This window comes from Sinocyclocheilus anshuiensis, unplaced genomic scaffold (genome assembly GCF_001515605.1).
Source record: "Sinocyclocheilus anshuiensis isolate Anshui unplaced genomic scaffold, SAMN03320099.WGS_v1.1 scaffold78, whole genome shotgun sequence".
NCBI lineage: Eukaryota > Metazoa > Chordata > Actinopteri > Cypriniformes > Cyprinidae > Sinocyclocheilus > Sinocyclocheilus anshuiensis.
The window spans coordinates 2,406,958-2,420,803 of record NW_015544250.1 but is presented as its reverse complement, the minus strand read 5'-3'; the positions used below and the strand labels follow the sequence as shown (position 1 = coordinate 2,420,803).

Sequence of the window (13,846 nt, the reverse complement as noted above, 5' to 3'; positions counted from 1 at the left end):
TATTGCAATCTTTCTCTGTTTAATTTCTTTATTTAGTATCCAACTGTGGTCGATGAAAGAGCGGAGAGGGGCGTCACGTTTCAATTCCTGCAACTTATGCAATAGTTTTTATACAATGTATCATTCATCGACTACTCAAAAAATGTCCACTGCCAACCCCACACATACCTGCAATTTATTCCTGCTTTTAAATGTTTAAACTCGTACAGTTACAGTATTACATCATCACACAGAAATGCACGATTTAGCAAAACTATGAAATTGGTGCATTTAAGAGAAACTTCATGCGTGCATCCAAAACAATCAAACCTCTCACCTTCAGATGAACTCATCGTGCGGTTTAATGTCCTCTCTGTACTCAGCACTGAAACTCTCCTGTATCTGATGTGTTAAGGATGCCTCGAGACCCTCAGTGGTTCATTGCAAGATCCAGCCTTCATATATGCACACGCCCGATTCGTCATTCAAGTGACATCCTATAATTGTATTAGAGTGATATGGGTGTGCCAACAAAAAATCAATCTTTAACTTAAAAAAAAAACACTTTCTGAAGACCCAGGTGATATGGGGCTATCAGCCGCATGCGGCTGTCAAGTACATATTTGATTAACAATTTCCAGCGTTTTAATTTCTTAATGCTGAGAATATATCTCCAGGTTTCTTACCTTCTGCAAAACCATTGTACGGTTTTATTTGCAGGGTCCTGCATCTTAGTTGATAAGTGGGGGGAGATACATTTACTGTGCTAAAACTGTGACTCACGCACAAGCAACCAATAACAATAATCAATACAACAACTTTAGATACTATATAATGACACACGCATGTTCATTTAGGCAATGAATGCTGCAAAACAGGGGTACAACGTTCAACATCTTCCAAGCTCTGCAGCGTTGTTCTAAGTTCACATTAGACTGTTAGAGTTTGCTGATGAAAGAAAGATATATCCTTCCACCTATGTTTGTCAGATTGCTCAATGATCCCACACACACTCGCTCACAAGAGTGGAATGGAATGTCACAGGGTTCAAGAAAAGAAAATTAGAGTCTGGACCAATGCGGAGCTGCTATCTTATAGAAACAGTGTTTCCTATGGAAAAAAGGTAACTTGTGAATATTTGCATGCAAATTTTACGTTAAGGCATTTTGCTGGCATCATTGAAAGAGTCACATGGAAAAATAAAAAAGGCATTGGAAATTAAATTTTCAAATTATGTATCAGTCTCATGAATTCTCTGTATTTTACAATTTCATCTAGTTTTCAAATGTTTTGTCTGAACAAAAGAAATCCACCCTATATGTCAGAGATTCTGAAGAGATGAGATTCAGCATCAAAAAACTATGCTTTCCAGGAGCCAGCTTTTTATTGCTTTAGCCTATAAATCAATAAACACGATACTGCAAATATGACAAATATCTAAATTATACAATAAAACAAGTTATAAAGCAATAAAAAAATAACCTTAAAATGAAAATGACAGTAATGATTTATTTCTCTTTATTTATATTGATTTTTTGTATTTAAAAATAAACCATCACAGAAGCATGATAAATTTTTTTACAAAACAGAAATATGATTAAGAAGTATAGAAAAGTTACAAAAAAAGTACAGAGTACCATAACAACAATTTGAAATGACTGTTCCCACATCAGATTGCAATAAACCCAAAGCAAAAGATTCCATGAAATCTGGCAAGACTAGACACAGTTTAATGACAGGCCTGTGTAATGGAATTGTACAAAGCTCCACCTCCAATCCTATCACCTGCTTGGCATGCAAAACAAGGGTGAACAAGGGTGAAACACCAGGGTGAAAATGCATCAGGGTGAAACAACGTGATACTTGCCGAGAGAGCGAAGGTCGCCGTTATATTGCCAGATAGCGGTCTCTATTGGAACTTCCGTCATAAACATCAGTCTTCCTTATCTGTTCATAGAATCGGTTAAAGTTTTAAGACTTTGATAAAAGCTTTCACATTCATTTACTTAAAAAAGGAAACGTATTATTCTGTAGAATGGAACGCTACCATACAATTCAGGCTCACCTGAAACTTATATTTCAGAAAGCAAACACAAACTGAAATGCAATCTAAAAAGTAGGAATGGAACTTGATCTTACAGGAAAATAAGCTTACCAAAAAAACAGTTAAGTAATAATGCCATAAAAAAACAAAAAAAAAACATTGCAATAAAACAAAACTTTAGTCTAATAGTTTCAGTCCTTTGAAAAAAAATTATGCACTACAATTTATGTAGACATATTTGCTATTAAGCAAAAAAATAAAAAAGTTTTTGCACATCAGGTTTAAGAAAAATATTTGAAATACCCGCATTATAGCTTGTTGCATTACGTTTCCCTATTATTTCACGCTTGTAGCTGACTTTATACATAGCCTTTACTAAACAAACAAACAAACAAAAAAAAGACAAATAAACAGTACACATTTTTAATATAACTGACTAGCAGTTATAGCTCACCCTAGTGGTATGTTTGCATGTCTGTGAATGCAAAGTGCTACATATATAGAAAGTGCTGCAGCTACAACTTCAAAATCCAAAAGAATGAATTCACCATGTGTTCCCTTGAGATTTTCATATGGGTTATTATAATGGGGTTTTTAAAGGGATAGATCAACCAAAAATGAAAATTCTGTCATCATTTACTCACCCTCAAGTTGTTCCAAACCTATATGAAATTCTTTCAGCTGTTGACCACAAAAAAAGATATTTTGAAGAATGTTGGTAACCAAGCAGTTGACGGTAGCCATTGACTTCCATAGTATGGAAAAAAAAACCTATGGAAGTCAATGGCTACCATCAACTGTTTTGTTTACAACTTTCTTCAAAATTCCATTTTTGTCTTCAGCAGAAGAAAGAAAGTCCTACAGGTTTGGAACAAGTGGAGGGGGAGTAAATTATGACAGAATTTTCATTTTAGGGTGAACTATCCTTTTAAATTAATGAGTAAAATAAGATCTGTGGTAAAACACAACTTAATGATACATGGACATTTTGTTTTACTATATAAACTGCACACACTCACCCTAAACATTCCTATGTAGTCACTTATTACAAACATACATTTTTAAAAATACCCATAACTGCTTAAGTGTCAAGTATTGACAATTTATGTTTACCACAGTTTTAAAAACCCCATGATTAAAAACCCATAGAGAAGGTTTTGACATCACATCTGCATCACCCTATTGAAGTCCTCCTAGCAGCCTCAGTTGTTTTCCAACAGGAAGTTGATTTTCAGAGTGTCTATGCCGCTCTCCTCTTGGGTTAGTAGGGAATGGAGACGAGCTGCCGTGGCTTGTTCCCTCTCACGTATGCTCCATTTTCGCAGCATGGTGAAAACCCGCATTTTGTGTTGGCTGTTGTCCTCTTCTATCTGCTGCAGAGTGGTGGTGTTCATACCCAGTGCCATAATGCCCACCTCCCTCCAGCTGTTCCCGATGCAGCCGGCCACCATCATCATCTCCCTCTCGCTCACCATCCTGGTGCCTGAGAAAAAGCAAAGTTACGTAATGCAGCAATGCGGTCACGAAGCTGCTACAGAAGATGCAAAGCAGAGGTGTGTTTGTGACTCACTGATAATACGCTGCTGCTCCTGCCATACATTGTTTTCCAACATCTCCTGCCGTCTTTTTGCAGTCGTCTCTGATAAACCAACATCAGTTTCAAATTACAAATAGATTACTGCATGTACTAGAAAGTTTGAAGGCAATGGAGTGAAATAAATAATGTATACATATTAGAAAAAAGTGTACTATTAGGATCTTTTTTTGCATTGTGACATTATTTTCAAGTCATATTTATTTTAGGGTTTCTGCAGGTTTTATGATGGTAAATTTAAGACTTTCAAGACCTTTTTAAGATCAAGTTAGGAATAAATTGAATGGAACAAAATACATCAATAGGTTCTCTAAATGTAAATGTCTTTTATTAGCAATGCTTTCAAAGTACAACTTCCAACAGACCTGGATTATTTAGTCATTTTACAAAAAATGTACACTAGAAAAAACATACACTAGTAGAATATGGAGATAACTTTTACTGGTTTACTGGACCTTCTGATCACACTGAAAAAAAAAAAGAAAAAAACAAAAGTGATGTTCTTCATCAGTATTTTTGTCGTTTCCCAGTGCAAACGTCTAAAGATTCTTAAAGCAAGAGAATTTTACTCTAGGAGCAAAATTACATGTCTTGTTTTATGAGAAACAGATCAAAATTAAGTGAGTTTATGATTTGATCTATACAAGAACAAATATAATTGGCATTACATAATTTAAAAATATGATTGGAAAAATCAACTTAATTCAATTGGGACAACAAGTTTTCATTCCCCTATTGATTGATATTTGTTCTTGTTTTAAACAGAAGATCACTTAATTTTGTTCAATTTCTCAGAAAACAAGACTTAATATGTTTAATTTGCGTCTAAAGTAAATGTATCTTGATTTGATGTTTAGATATTTGTACAGACAAAATACTGAGGAAGACATTCACTTTTTGCATTGCATGCAACATTTAATGCCATGACTTTATGAATTTAACCTTTATGATTTTAAAACTCTCTGCTCCAGTTTAAGACCTTTTTAGGCCCTAATTAGTAGAAGGGCCAATTCAGACTTTTTAAGATCAGCAGAAACCCAATTATTTATACAGTGCTTTTTACAATACAGAACGTGTCAAAGAAGCTTCACATTAATAAAACAGGAAAATAACATAGTGTTTATGTTGTAAAATTAATCAATTATGAAACAAATTGAATTTAAATAGAATTTAAATTCAACTTAAAGCAGCTCTACAGATTTTCAGGACAATTAAGCTGTAATGCAAGACAGATCAATTCTCATTACTGTAACAAAGTTTATTATCTTTCTCTTTGAGTATTTATACATTATGGTAGCATTTATTGCATATAATTAATAATACGTTAAACGATTTTACTTTTCAAAAAATATTTCAAAACTGTATTTTTATATACTACTGAACTGTAAGACAGTAGAAATTACTATTACAGTAATGAGAATAAACATTAAAAAATGTAAAGTTGCACTAATGAGAATTACATGCATAAAAGTCATAATGCCAAAATTCTAGGGGAGTTCCCGGTACATAATGGATGCTTTACAAAGGCTGAGTGTAAGATCATACCTGTGTTTTTTGGTGTCTTGCGTTTGTTGATTTGAAGCTTTTGGAGGAACTGTAGTTTAGGAAATGTCTCTTGCATGTCTTGTGTTTTCAGCAGCTTCAGGAAATTCAGAGCATGTTTGTTGTCTTTGTGAATCACATAATCCAAGATGTCCCGTACCTGCCTTGAACGCATGTTCATATCTTTGATGTTGTTGTACTCATTGTTGGACAGTATGCCACTGGCATGGCAATGCTGAAGCAGAAAGTCTGGATCTCCCGTCAGAGCTTCCAGTAGCTCTGGCTTGAGTCTCCGAATGAGCTTGGTGCCATCTACTGGCCCATCCATGGCCTCTTGTGCTTGGTCAGTGATGTGAAAACCTAGATTTGACACTGGCTTTGCAACCGAACATCAAGGCTGCAATAAAATCAGAAATTAAATTATTTTAAACAACAAAAATATGATGCTTCAGTTACATATAGCTGGGGAAACTGCAAATAGGGGGGAAAAGATTGTTTTGCAACCCTTCAATCAAGAATTTTAAGGGGTCATATGATGCTGCTAAAAAGAACATTTTTGGATTTGAGACTTTAGTCTTTGCAACTTTACAGATCTTCTTTATGCACCAAGAGTTTGTAACACTCCAAAGAGAAAGGAAAAATTGAAAATCGCTTCATATGACCCCTTTAACATTTTTATGTTATTATCAAAAAATAAGCACACCACTTCCTCTACAGCAAATTATTTCAAAATATCTTTTACAACTTGTTTATCGACATCTATAAGAAACATGATTAAATGTGGTCAGCAAAATTAAGCCTTTGTAATTGGGATAAATGGGCTACATTAAATATTAATATGAAATACATTTCTGAACTAAAGGGCTTGGCTAATCTAGATAGTACAGGAGAATATTTCAAATATTGTATTCATAAATAAAGGCGACTTGACCTTGACGACTTAAAACAAATAAAATAGTATAACGTGTAATAAAATACTTAGTATTTGGGTGAGAAGCAGCAATATATAGAACAGACCAACAGATGAGACTGCAGCTGAAGCATCATGGGTGCAGCTGAGATGAAGGAAGTGTGTCTTCATATGATCCCTCCCATTGACACGTTGTTTTTTAAAAACTGCAAATGTTCTTTGTTATCACTTTCGAATTATGAAATACATATAGCGGATAGATTTTAAGCCTAAATACAAGTGCTGATCCTACACAGATATTATTTTATTATTGATGTATAATTGTATATAGCACATCTTTCTTTGCATTATCTGCAAACGACTTTCCAGTTTAGTGGCCCACTTCTGGAGATGCGTCATCTTTGTTTACTTTCAATAAACGGCTGTGGCGCACTTTTTTTTTTTTTACATTTGTTGAGAGGTTTTATTTGTTCGGGCATAATAAAATAGTCTGCCTTTACTAGTACATATCGATTACGTACACCTTGCAAACACTAGAGAAGCAAGAATGCGCGCGAAACTGAAGAGAACAAAGAGATATTTCATCAACATGCGCAACATGCAACACGCGTCCACTTCCGTTTTAAAATAAAACAGTTACTGTTACGGTTACAAATTTACTCGCGCTCACGTTTTCAGAATATCTTTTATTTTAGCGTAGAAACTGAAAGTGTAAAATTCAGCACTTTTCACCCGCACAGAGATATAGAAAGAACCAAAGGGAAGTACCCTACACACATGAATGAAATCACATTTCATTAAACACGAAAGAAAAGTTTGCTTACCTCAGTTGGAACGTTTGATGGCTCATCCGCACTTCATCCGCATATAATGTGATATTGATATCAAAACAACTACTGCTGCCGCCCCCTTCTGGACAGGGAGTGTTATTAATGTGCCCAACTAATGCTAGTTTTAGTCATGTAAAATTTCACTATCAACAACTCATTTCCAAATGCCCGCATCTTTTTTTAATACTAATTAATTCTATTCTATTCTATTCTATTCTAGAGAACTGACACGCTGACCTTAAAACTGAACCCTAATTTGTGATTCATCAGCTACTCTAAAATGAATCATGAATGGGAGTGTGATGAAATAACTACAATTCTGTACTTTCAGCGAATCTAGCCTAAGGGAAGTGATAAACTGCTGAGACAGAAACAATGAAGCGACAAACTATGATGGAATTTGCTCTGCACTGGTGACATCTGTCTCGTTTTGTTCATGTCCACTTTCGACCTGGTAAACAACTGCTGCACACGTCTACCTGGCATATAAAAGTAAAACAGTAAATTATTCCATTAGAAAGTTTGATCAGCATGGACAGTCTTTTTAATTGATAATAACCTGATATAGACATGGCCTATTGCGGTTCTGTGGAAGAGGAAGTTTCCTTAGGACTAAAGTTTGATAGGAAACCTCCATTACAAAATTCAGATGAATCACAAATGAAAGTCAAGTTTCATTATTATTTAATTACTTGTTCATGTATTTCTAGTTCATCTGTATCTATAAGAAATGTGAATAAATGTGCGCAGCAAAATAAGAAAATGGTAATTAGGTAAAATGCATTAAATATTATTCGTTTTTTTCTGTAAACAACTTATGATATTTCTTCATATATGCCCATTCTCAAATTTATTTAAAAAACAAATCATTAATTTATTCCTTATTGGTTCTCAACATGACACAATTGAGTAAAAAGTGGAACACTGAACCACTAAACATTTCTGAACTAAAGTGCTTGACTAATCTAGATAGGATAGGAGAATATTTTACAGTATCTTATTGGTCCCCTGTGACCAATAAAATGAGGCATTACAGTAGACACATTTTAAATTTGAAAACCAAAAATACAATAATTTAGAGATCAAATAAATAAAATATAGCATATAGCGTAATAAAAAATAAATAAAATATTTCAGATTATTCGTTTTATTTAGAATTATTACATTTATTTATTTATTTTTAAATAAGCTTTGCAAGTTAGATGTAAATGTGCTTTCATTTGAAAAAAAAAGGGAAGATGGGAACAAAAAGTCTGAGGGAACATGTTGTTAGTTTTTATTTTTAAGTTTATTTAAAATGTATATTAAATGTATGTGTGTTTATATCGATCAGTCTATTTATGTATCTATATATGTGCTGAAAGGCGTAATCCAACACTGTGGAATGTTGTGCCATTCTCAAGCAAGACTTCCATGTGACTGGGATTAATGAAACGGATCCAGTGCCTCCTGACTCCTGGAGAGGCTCTTCCGTGAGACATCACTGCTTTGTGTTCCCACAGTTTTATTTTATATTAGATAAGAATCTAAAAAAAAAAGTGAAAAAGAAAAAAAAAAATATGGAAAAAACAATGTTGCACACAATGATTGTCCTAATGATTTTTTTCTTTTGATTGTGGGGTGAAATATGAGCAGGACGCAGGACATGGAGGCGGGGACTTTTGCTCACTTCCAGGAATCCTGTGGGATTCCCAGATTGTGAAGAGGCCTTGTTCACTAACTCTGTCTGTTCTGCTGAGAGTCTGATGATGAACTGCTGATCCCAGCAGTGGGAGGGGCCTTACCTGCTAGGTGCAAATCAGCTCTCTTCCCATTGGCTGAGCAGAGTCAGTATATTTCCTCACTCACAAACAATGTGGAAGTGAGCAGAGTGTTCAGAGCACTGAGAGGACAGACAGAGAGCCCAACAAGAAAACTCTTCAGCACATCCACTGAAAGACTGCAAGAGGAGGCTTGATACACTGTATGTATGTTTTGATTTGTGATTCATGGGCCTTTGTTTGTATTGATGTGTTCAGAGGGAACACAAGCTTGTCATGTTTGGCATTTTAAATGCATGCTTTGTGGTTTCTCACTTTCAATGGTCTCACCAGCCATGAGTCTCAGTAGTTGATGTTTCTAATGTGCTAAGTGAATTTAAAAGGGATAGCTTTCTTTTCAGTACAATGTAATGGAAAAAAAAAACAGTGTTACATCAAGATAGTGCTTATGTTGATTTTAGAAAGTAATTTTTGTGTAAAACAAAGGTTGAGAGCTGTAATATGTAGTTTAATGCTAAATATGTTAATTTGTTATGTTAAATGAGCACATACATTTCAGCATTACTTGTGAATTGCTTCCATTGTCACAGAAATTTTGTAGCGTGAATTAAAAAAAATAACATTTCAGATTATTTTAATTTTTTTAAGCTTAGCAAGTTAGATGGAAATGTGCATTAATTTGAAACATGATTCTGAGGAAACGTTTTTATCTTTAATTAAAGTTTACTTGAGATGTATTTTTATCACTCACTTATTTTTTTTTAAATTGTGATTTCTAGGTCTGGAAAAGTTATGCATTTTTTTTAATACTGAAAAGCTAGCTAGAAGTTGCTTTTGTGATTTTCAGAATACCTACTACACTGCTGACTGGGTGAAGTATTGAAATTTTGTTGGTCAGAGGATGTGGGAACCCTTCTGAAGATATGATTAAAAGCAGAGTGCAAGGATAAGTCAAACTGCTGGGAATAAAGTGTAGACTTGTCTAAACATGCTGAAGTGCTGATGTGACCTGAGTGTGATGTTTCTGCTTCATTGGATTCATCTGAATGTTCTCATGTCATTTAAGCAGAAGCACGTGGCATATGCCAAATGGATGAGTGTCTCCTTGAAGCAAATCAGTCATTTTGGAAAGCCCTTGACTGTAATTTGTTGACTTTTCGGAAGTCCTGGTTTATGTCTCTGGATGAGAGAGAGTGTCTCATCTGCCGAGTCAAATCATAATCTCTCAACACGAGAGATCCTTGAGTAAACTTGGATCTCTCAGAGTTTTAAAACTTAGTAAAGCTCATTGTTGGGCTCCTTTGATATGATTCTTTCTCAGGCAACAGACTATATAGCAGATTAAAAGTCTGTTTTATGGAAGTGTACAGCATTATGCATGAGTAATCTGAGGTAATGATGACTCAGTTGCTGTATGCGCAGTTTCAGTGATGTTTCAGCTGTGAATCTGCTACGTCTTTGCATTGCCCAAATCAAAGCCCTTTGCTCAACTGTACAGAACATGTTTGAATTTATATATTTCTAAAGCTAATCATTAAAATGCTGACTAATTTGAAGAATTAGTATTATTAGTATTATTGCAACCTAATTATAGTTATTTACTGCATGAGAAAATCACTGTGAAACCAGGAAAATTCCTTTCTGATCCTAATCTGTACATGGATCATTTCCAGCAGTAAGTTTGTTTCTGTCTGTTTATATAAGACTGTGTGTATGTGATGAATTCATGGGTAAGGAGAGGTTTGCAGTTGCCCACAGATGATCGGTTTCCTGTGAATTTTGTAATTACCTGATCATGTGAGATAAGAGCATTGCTCTGCTATATGTCCTGTCATATCAGGCATAAGTCACAACATGTCTGTATGATAGCGGCTACAGGTGTTGTGCACTGACACCGAATGATGACTCATTTCAAGAGTGATAAGGGAAAACAATCATTTCAGTTTAATAATGAAATGCCTCTGTCCTAACAGAAATCCTACTGAAGACATCAGGAAGCCAAGATGGCAGTCAGTTCATTTCATCGTGGGCAATGGGCCTCACAGTCCTTGCGAGTTACAGCAAAGGAGCTCTCTATTATTGGTGTGCGAGGCAAAAACACGGCCATTGCTGAGCGATTTTCCAAGTAAGCAAATTTCAGGATTTGCATATCTAAAACTGATCTCACTTGTCATTTAACCTCTCCTCTTTGCTTTCAGTTTAGCACTCTTTTAGTGCACTTTAGAACTTGTTTCCCAACCTTTTTTACAAGGCACCACTGTTTTAAAAGCTGCTGTTTTGTTCTAAAGTGGTTTATGATGTTCAGACCTCTGCTCCAACATTATTAGGAGGTTCACCAGCAGAAAGTGGTGTCAAATCATGTAATGATGCTGTCAACACCCAGACACATAGTCAAATTCAGATATTAGAGGTTGTCTGACACCACCAATAAAATGTATCTATTTTGTATTTTAGTGCAATTTAATACCATTTAATTTAATTACAAATGATATTAGTTTACATAAATTATTAATTTACTTGCATTTCATTACAGATCTTAAATGTTAAAGGGGTCATATGATGCTTTTTTAAAGATAGAAACACACAGCGACTCCCTGACATGGCTGCTTCAACACTAACTGCGGTTACTGAAACCACGCCTTCTTTCTTTGCGTGCACATTTGGGCAGCATTATGCTAATATTTCCACATAGTGAGGTAGATATGTGGGGGCGTGTTAGAACGAGCCGTTTTAGGGGGGCATGGCAGAGTCTTAACTTTTATGAAGAATATCTCTTTGGGTTTGGGACTTTAGTCTTTGCAACTTCAGGGATCTTATCTATGCACAATCAGCTTGTAACACTCCAAAGAGAAAGGAAAACTTGAAATCGCATCATATGACCCCTTTAAATACTCATGTCTTGTTTTAAAATGTTCAGAATCCTAAAACATTTCAGACTGAGTTTCCATACTGAATTCCTCATTTTCAGTCTGCTCTCAGAAATTGGACCACATGTTTGATTTATAGCTAAATATCTGCTGCCCGACTCATTAGAAGCATCTCAGTTGGCTCTCGGTCAGTGTATTTCGTGTGTGGAGGAATTTTTCCAGTGCATCATCTGTCAGATTTTCTAATGTCTTTTCCAGCGTTGTGCTTTTGGCTTCCTTTCTACATCTACAGCAATGACTTCACCATCCCAAGAACTGTAGATTTGCCAGCTGGATTAGTGAGCATTAAAGAATTCAAAGTGAAGGATGAAATGGTTTAGGATCTGATTACTGACCTGTGATAGGTGTGGGCAAATATAAATCATGTGTTTGGTATTCGACTTTTAAACTGTTTTTATTTTTTTTAGTCTTATCACTGTTTTTCTTTCCAACTAACCTACATTTAGAGCCAAGGGTTAGTTTGAATCGGCATGCAGTGGATTTCCTTTGAAAATCAGATTGAACTTCCTGCTTTCAGTGTTTGGGAATTTTTTTTCAAGTCTCTCCAACAGATGGTTAGTGAATCCGAAACCCCTTTAGGCTAACTTTCAAGTTTTGTTTTTAACCACTTAAGCTCGGGGCGTTTTTTGGTATTTTCGCCTAAATTTAACAAGCAAATGGCTGCAATATAACAAAGAGTGAAAAATTGAAGGGGGTCTGAATACTTTCCGTACAACCCATATATGGGCTGATACCATATAAGGAAGGCTATGTAAGTGAAGCATAAACATTTTTAACGTCACCGCAGAGTTTAACTGGTTTTAACATGCCATAAAAATAAAACTGGAAGCTAAATCAAGACAGTCCAGTTCATCGGTTTGCACTGCTGCATATGACCACTAGGGGCCACCAACGATCAAAAGTGATATTTTAGTTCTTAGGCAAAAATAAGGAGATAGTCAAATACATCTCAGAAGTCAAACAATAACAAACACCTTCTGATAATTGGTTTTTAAAATTCACAGAAACTAGCTACTCTTCATAAGTTTAAGTTGAGTGAGCAACTGCTTCTGCTTCATTTCTTCTCAGGTACCAGAAGGCAGCAGAAGAAACAAGTTCAGACAAGAAAAAAGTAAGTTCTCACCATCTTGCTATTTGTTATCTAGCTATCTATCTGAAAGCTGCACTACTATACTACTACTGCTGCTGTTTAGACACACATGCATTCAGTGTCCGGTCACCTCAATCCCTATTTAGACGTCTTAATCTGCAGGTAATTCCTATGCACTTTACATAACTGGTCCAGCCAATCTGTGTCTTCTGAATGATTGTGTTTGTTCATAAATAAAATACTACAGAAGTTACAGTAAATGGTGTGTAAAAGTTTGTCAGGAGCTGCATGTGCTGGATGATACTCTTGTGGATGTAGGTATGAACTATATGACTGTATTTGAAAGAGAATGCAGCTGCTTCATGTTATCTAGGCCTAGATTTTGCATTGAAGTTTCGTTAAACTTATTAAAGGGGTCATATGATGCTTTTTTAAAGATCATTATTTTTTGCAACTTCAGGGATCTTATCTATGCACAATCAGCTTGTAACACTCCAAAGAGAAAGGAAAACTTGAAATCGCATCATATGACCCCTTTAAATCAAAGGTTTTGCTTTCTGTCCCATTGTGAGGATGCCTTGCATGGTTTCAGCAATTGGTTCAGTGTGTTTGTGTCACGCCTCATAATTGTCTGGAATTTTAATAGTTGACTCCAAAAGACATCTTAAGATCAGCCAGAAGTATGTGAGCTGTTGTAGCATGCATTGGAGGAAACTAGGGTCAAATTAGCATGCTTTAGTTGCTTTTGTATGTAAGCACACCACAACAATATGAGTAATACTTGGTGCTTGACAGATTTATTTTTGAAGCTAAAGGCAAAATGTATTCAAACTCCTAGCTGATTGTTTTTTTTTTTTCTGAAACTTTGTATTTTGTGTAGTTGATACATGTGCATGAAAAGTGAACAAAATGCATATCCACAAACAAGATTCAATGACACCTGACATAGGCTAAATGTTTATATTGAATATAACATAATGTGCACATATACATAAGCATGTAATATCTTTCACAAACTTTCTTTTTTTTCCCGTTCCCTGTCACTACTTCCCCTTTTTTATGTTCTTCTTGGTTCGTCTGTCCTGTTGTTAGGGGGTTGGCCTAGTTCCCTTATGCAGATAGTTTCTAAAGACTAGCATCTGGTGCTGTATCCCCCCCCCCCCCCCCCCC

General features: G+C 35.4%; 3 protein-coding genes across 7 annotated transcripts in view; 1 reads left to right on the top strand and 2 right to left on the bottom strand.

Annotated features, from left to right (window-relative positions):
- The window catches only part of LOC107697858 (cysteine sulfinic acid decarboxylase-like), a 9,616-nt gene extending 9,168 nt beyond the window's left edge, over positions 1–448 (bottom strand). The window contains exon 1 of the mRNA XM_016498706.1: positions 317–448. Coding sequence (XP_016354192.1) covers positions 317–332 — 16 coding nt within the window. The 5' untranslated portion in view covers positions 333–448. The remainder of the gene's footprint in view (positions 1–316) is intronic.
- Positions 449–1,579: 1,131 nt separating this feature from the next.
- The window catches only part of LOC107697924 (uncharacterized), a 21,282-nt gene continuing 9,015 nt past the window's right edge, over positions 1,580–13,846 (bottom strand). The window contains exons 1-5 of one of the 3 annotated variants that reach the window (XR_001635280.1): positions 6,894–6,979; positions 5,163–5,556; positions 3,594–3,662; positions 3,137–3,506; positions 1,580–1,926 (exon numbers count right to left, since the gene is read on the bottom strand). Coding sequence is in view for 1 of the 3 variants with exons in the window: in XM_016498797.1 (XP_016354283.1) it covers positions 3,226–3,506; positions 3,594–3,662; positions 5,163–5,487 (675 nt within the window). In the remaining 2 variants the exon portion in view is untranslated. Of the gene's footprint in view, positions 1,927–2,817; positions 3,507–3,593; positions 3,663–5,162; positions 5,557–6,893; positions 6,980–13,846 lie in introns of those variants that run through there. The other 2 variants (XR_001635281.1, XM_016498797.1) reach the window with 2 other exon arrangements.
- The window catches only part of LOC107697921 (LIM domain and actin-binding protein 1-like), a 16,447-nt gene continuing 11,349 nt past the window's right edge, over positions 8,749–13,846 (top strand). Inside the window, exons 1-4 of one of the 3 annotated variants that reach the window (XM_016498792.1) lie at positions 8,749–8,866; positions 9,507–9,580; positions 10,633–10,784; positions 12,655–12,697. In XM_016498792.1, the coding sequence (XP_016354278.1) occupies positions 10,663–10,784; positions 12,655–12,697 (165 nt within the window). In that variant the 5' untranslated portion in view covers positions 8,749–8,866; positions 9,507–9,580; positions 10,633–10,662. The remainder of the gene's footprint in view (positions 8,867–9,506; positions 9,581–10,632; positions 10,785–12,654; positions 12,698–13,846) is intronic. The other 2 variants (XM_016498790.1, XM_016498791.1) reach the window with 2 other exon arrangements.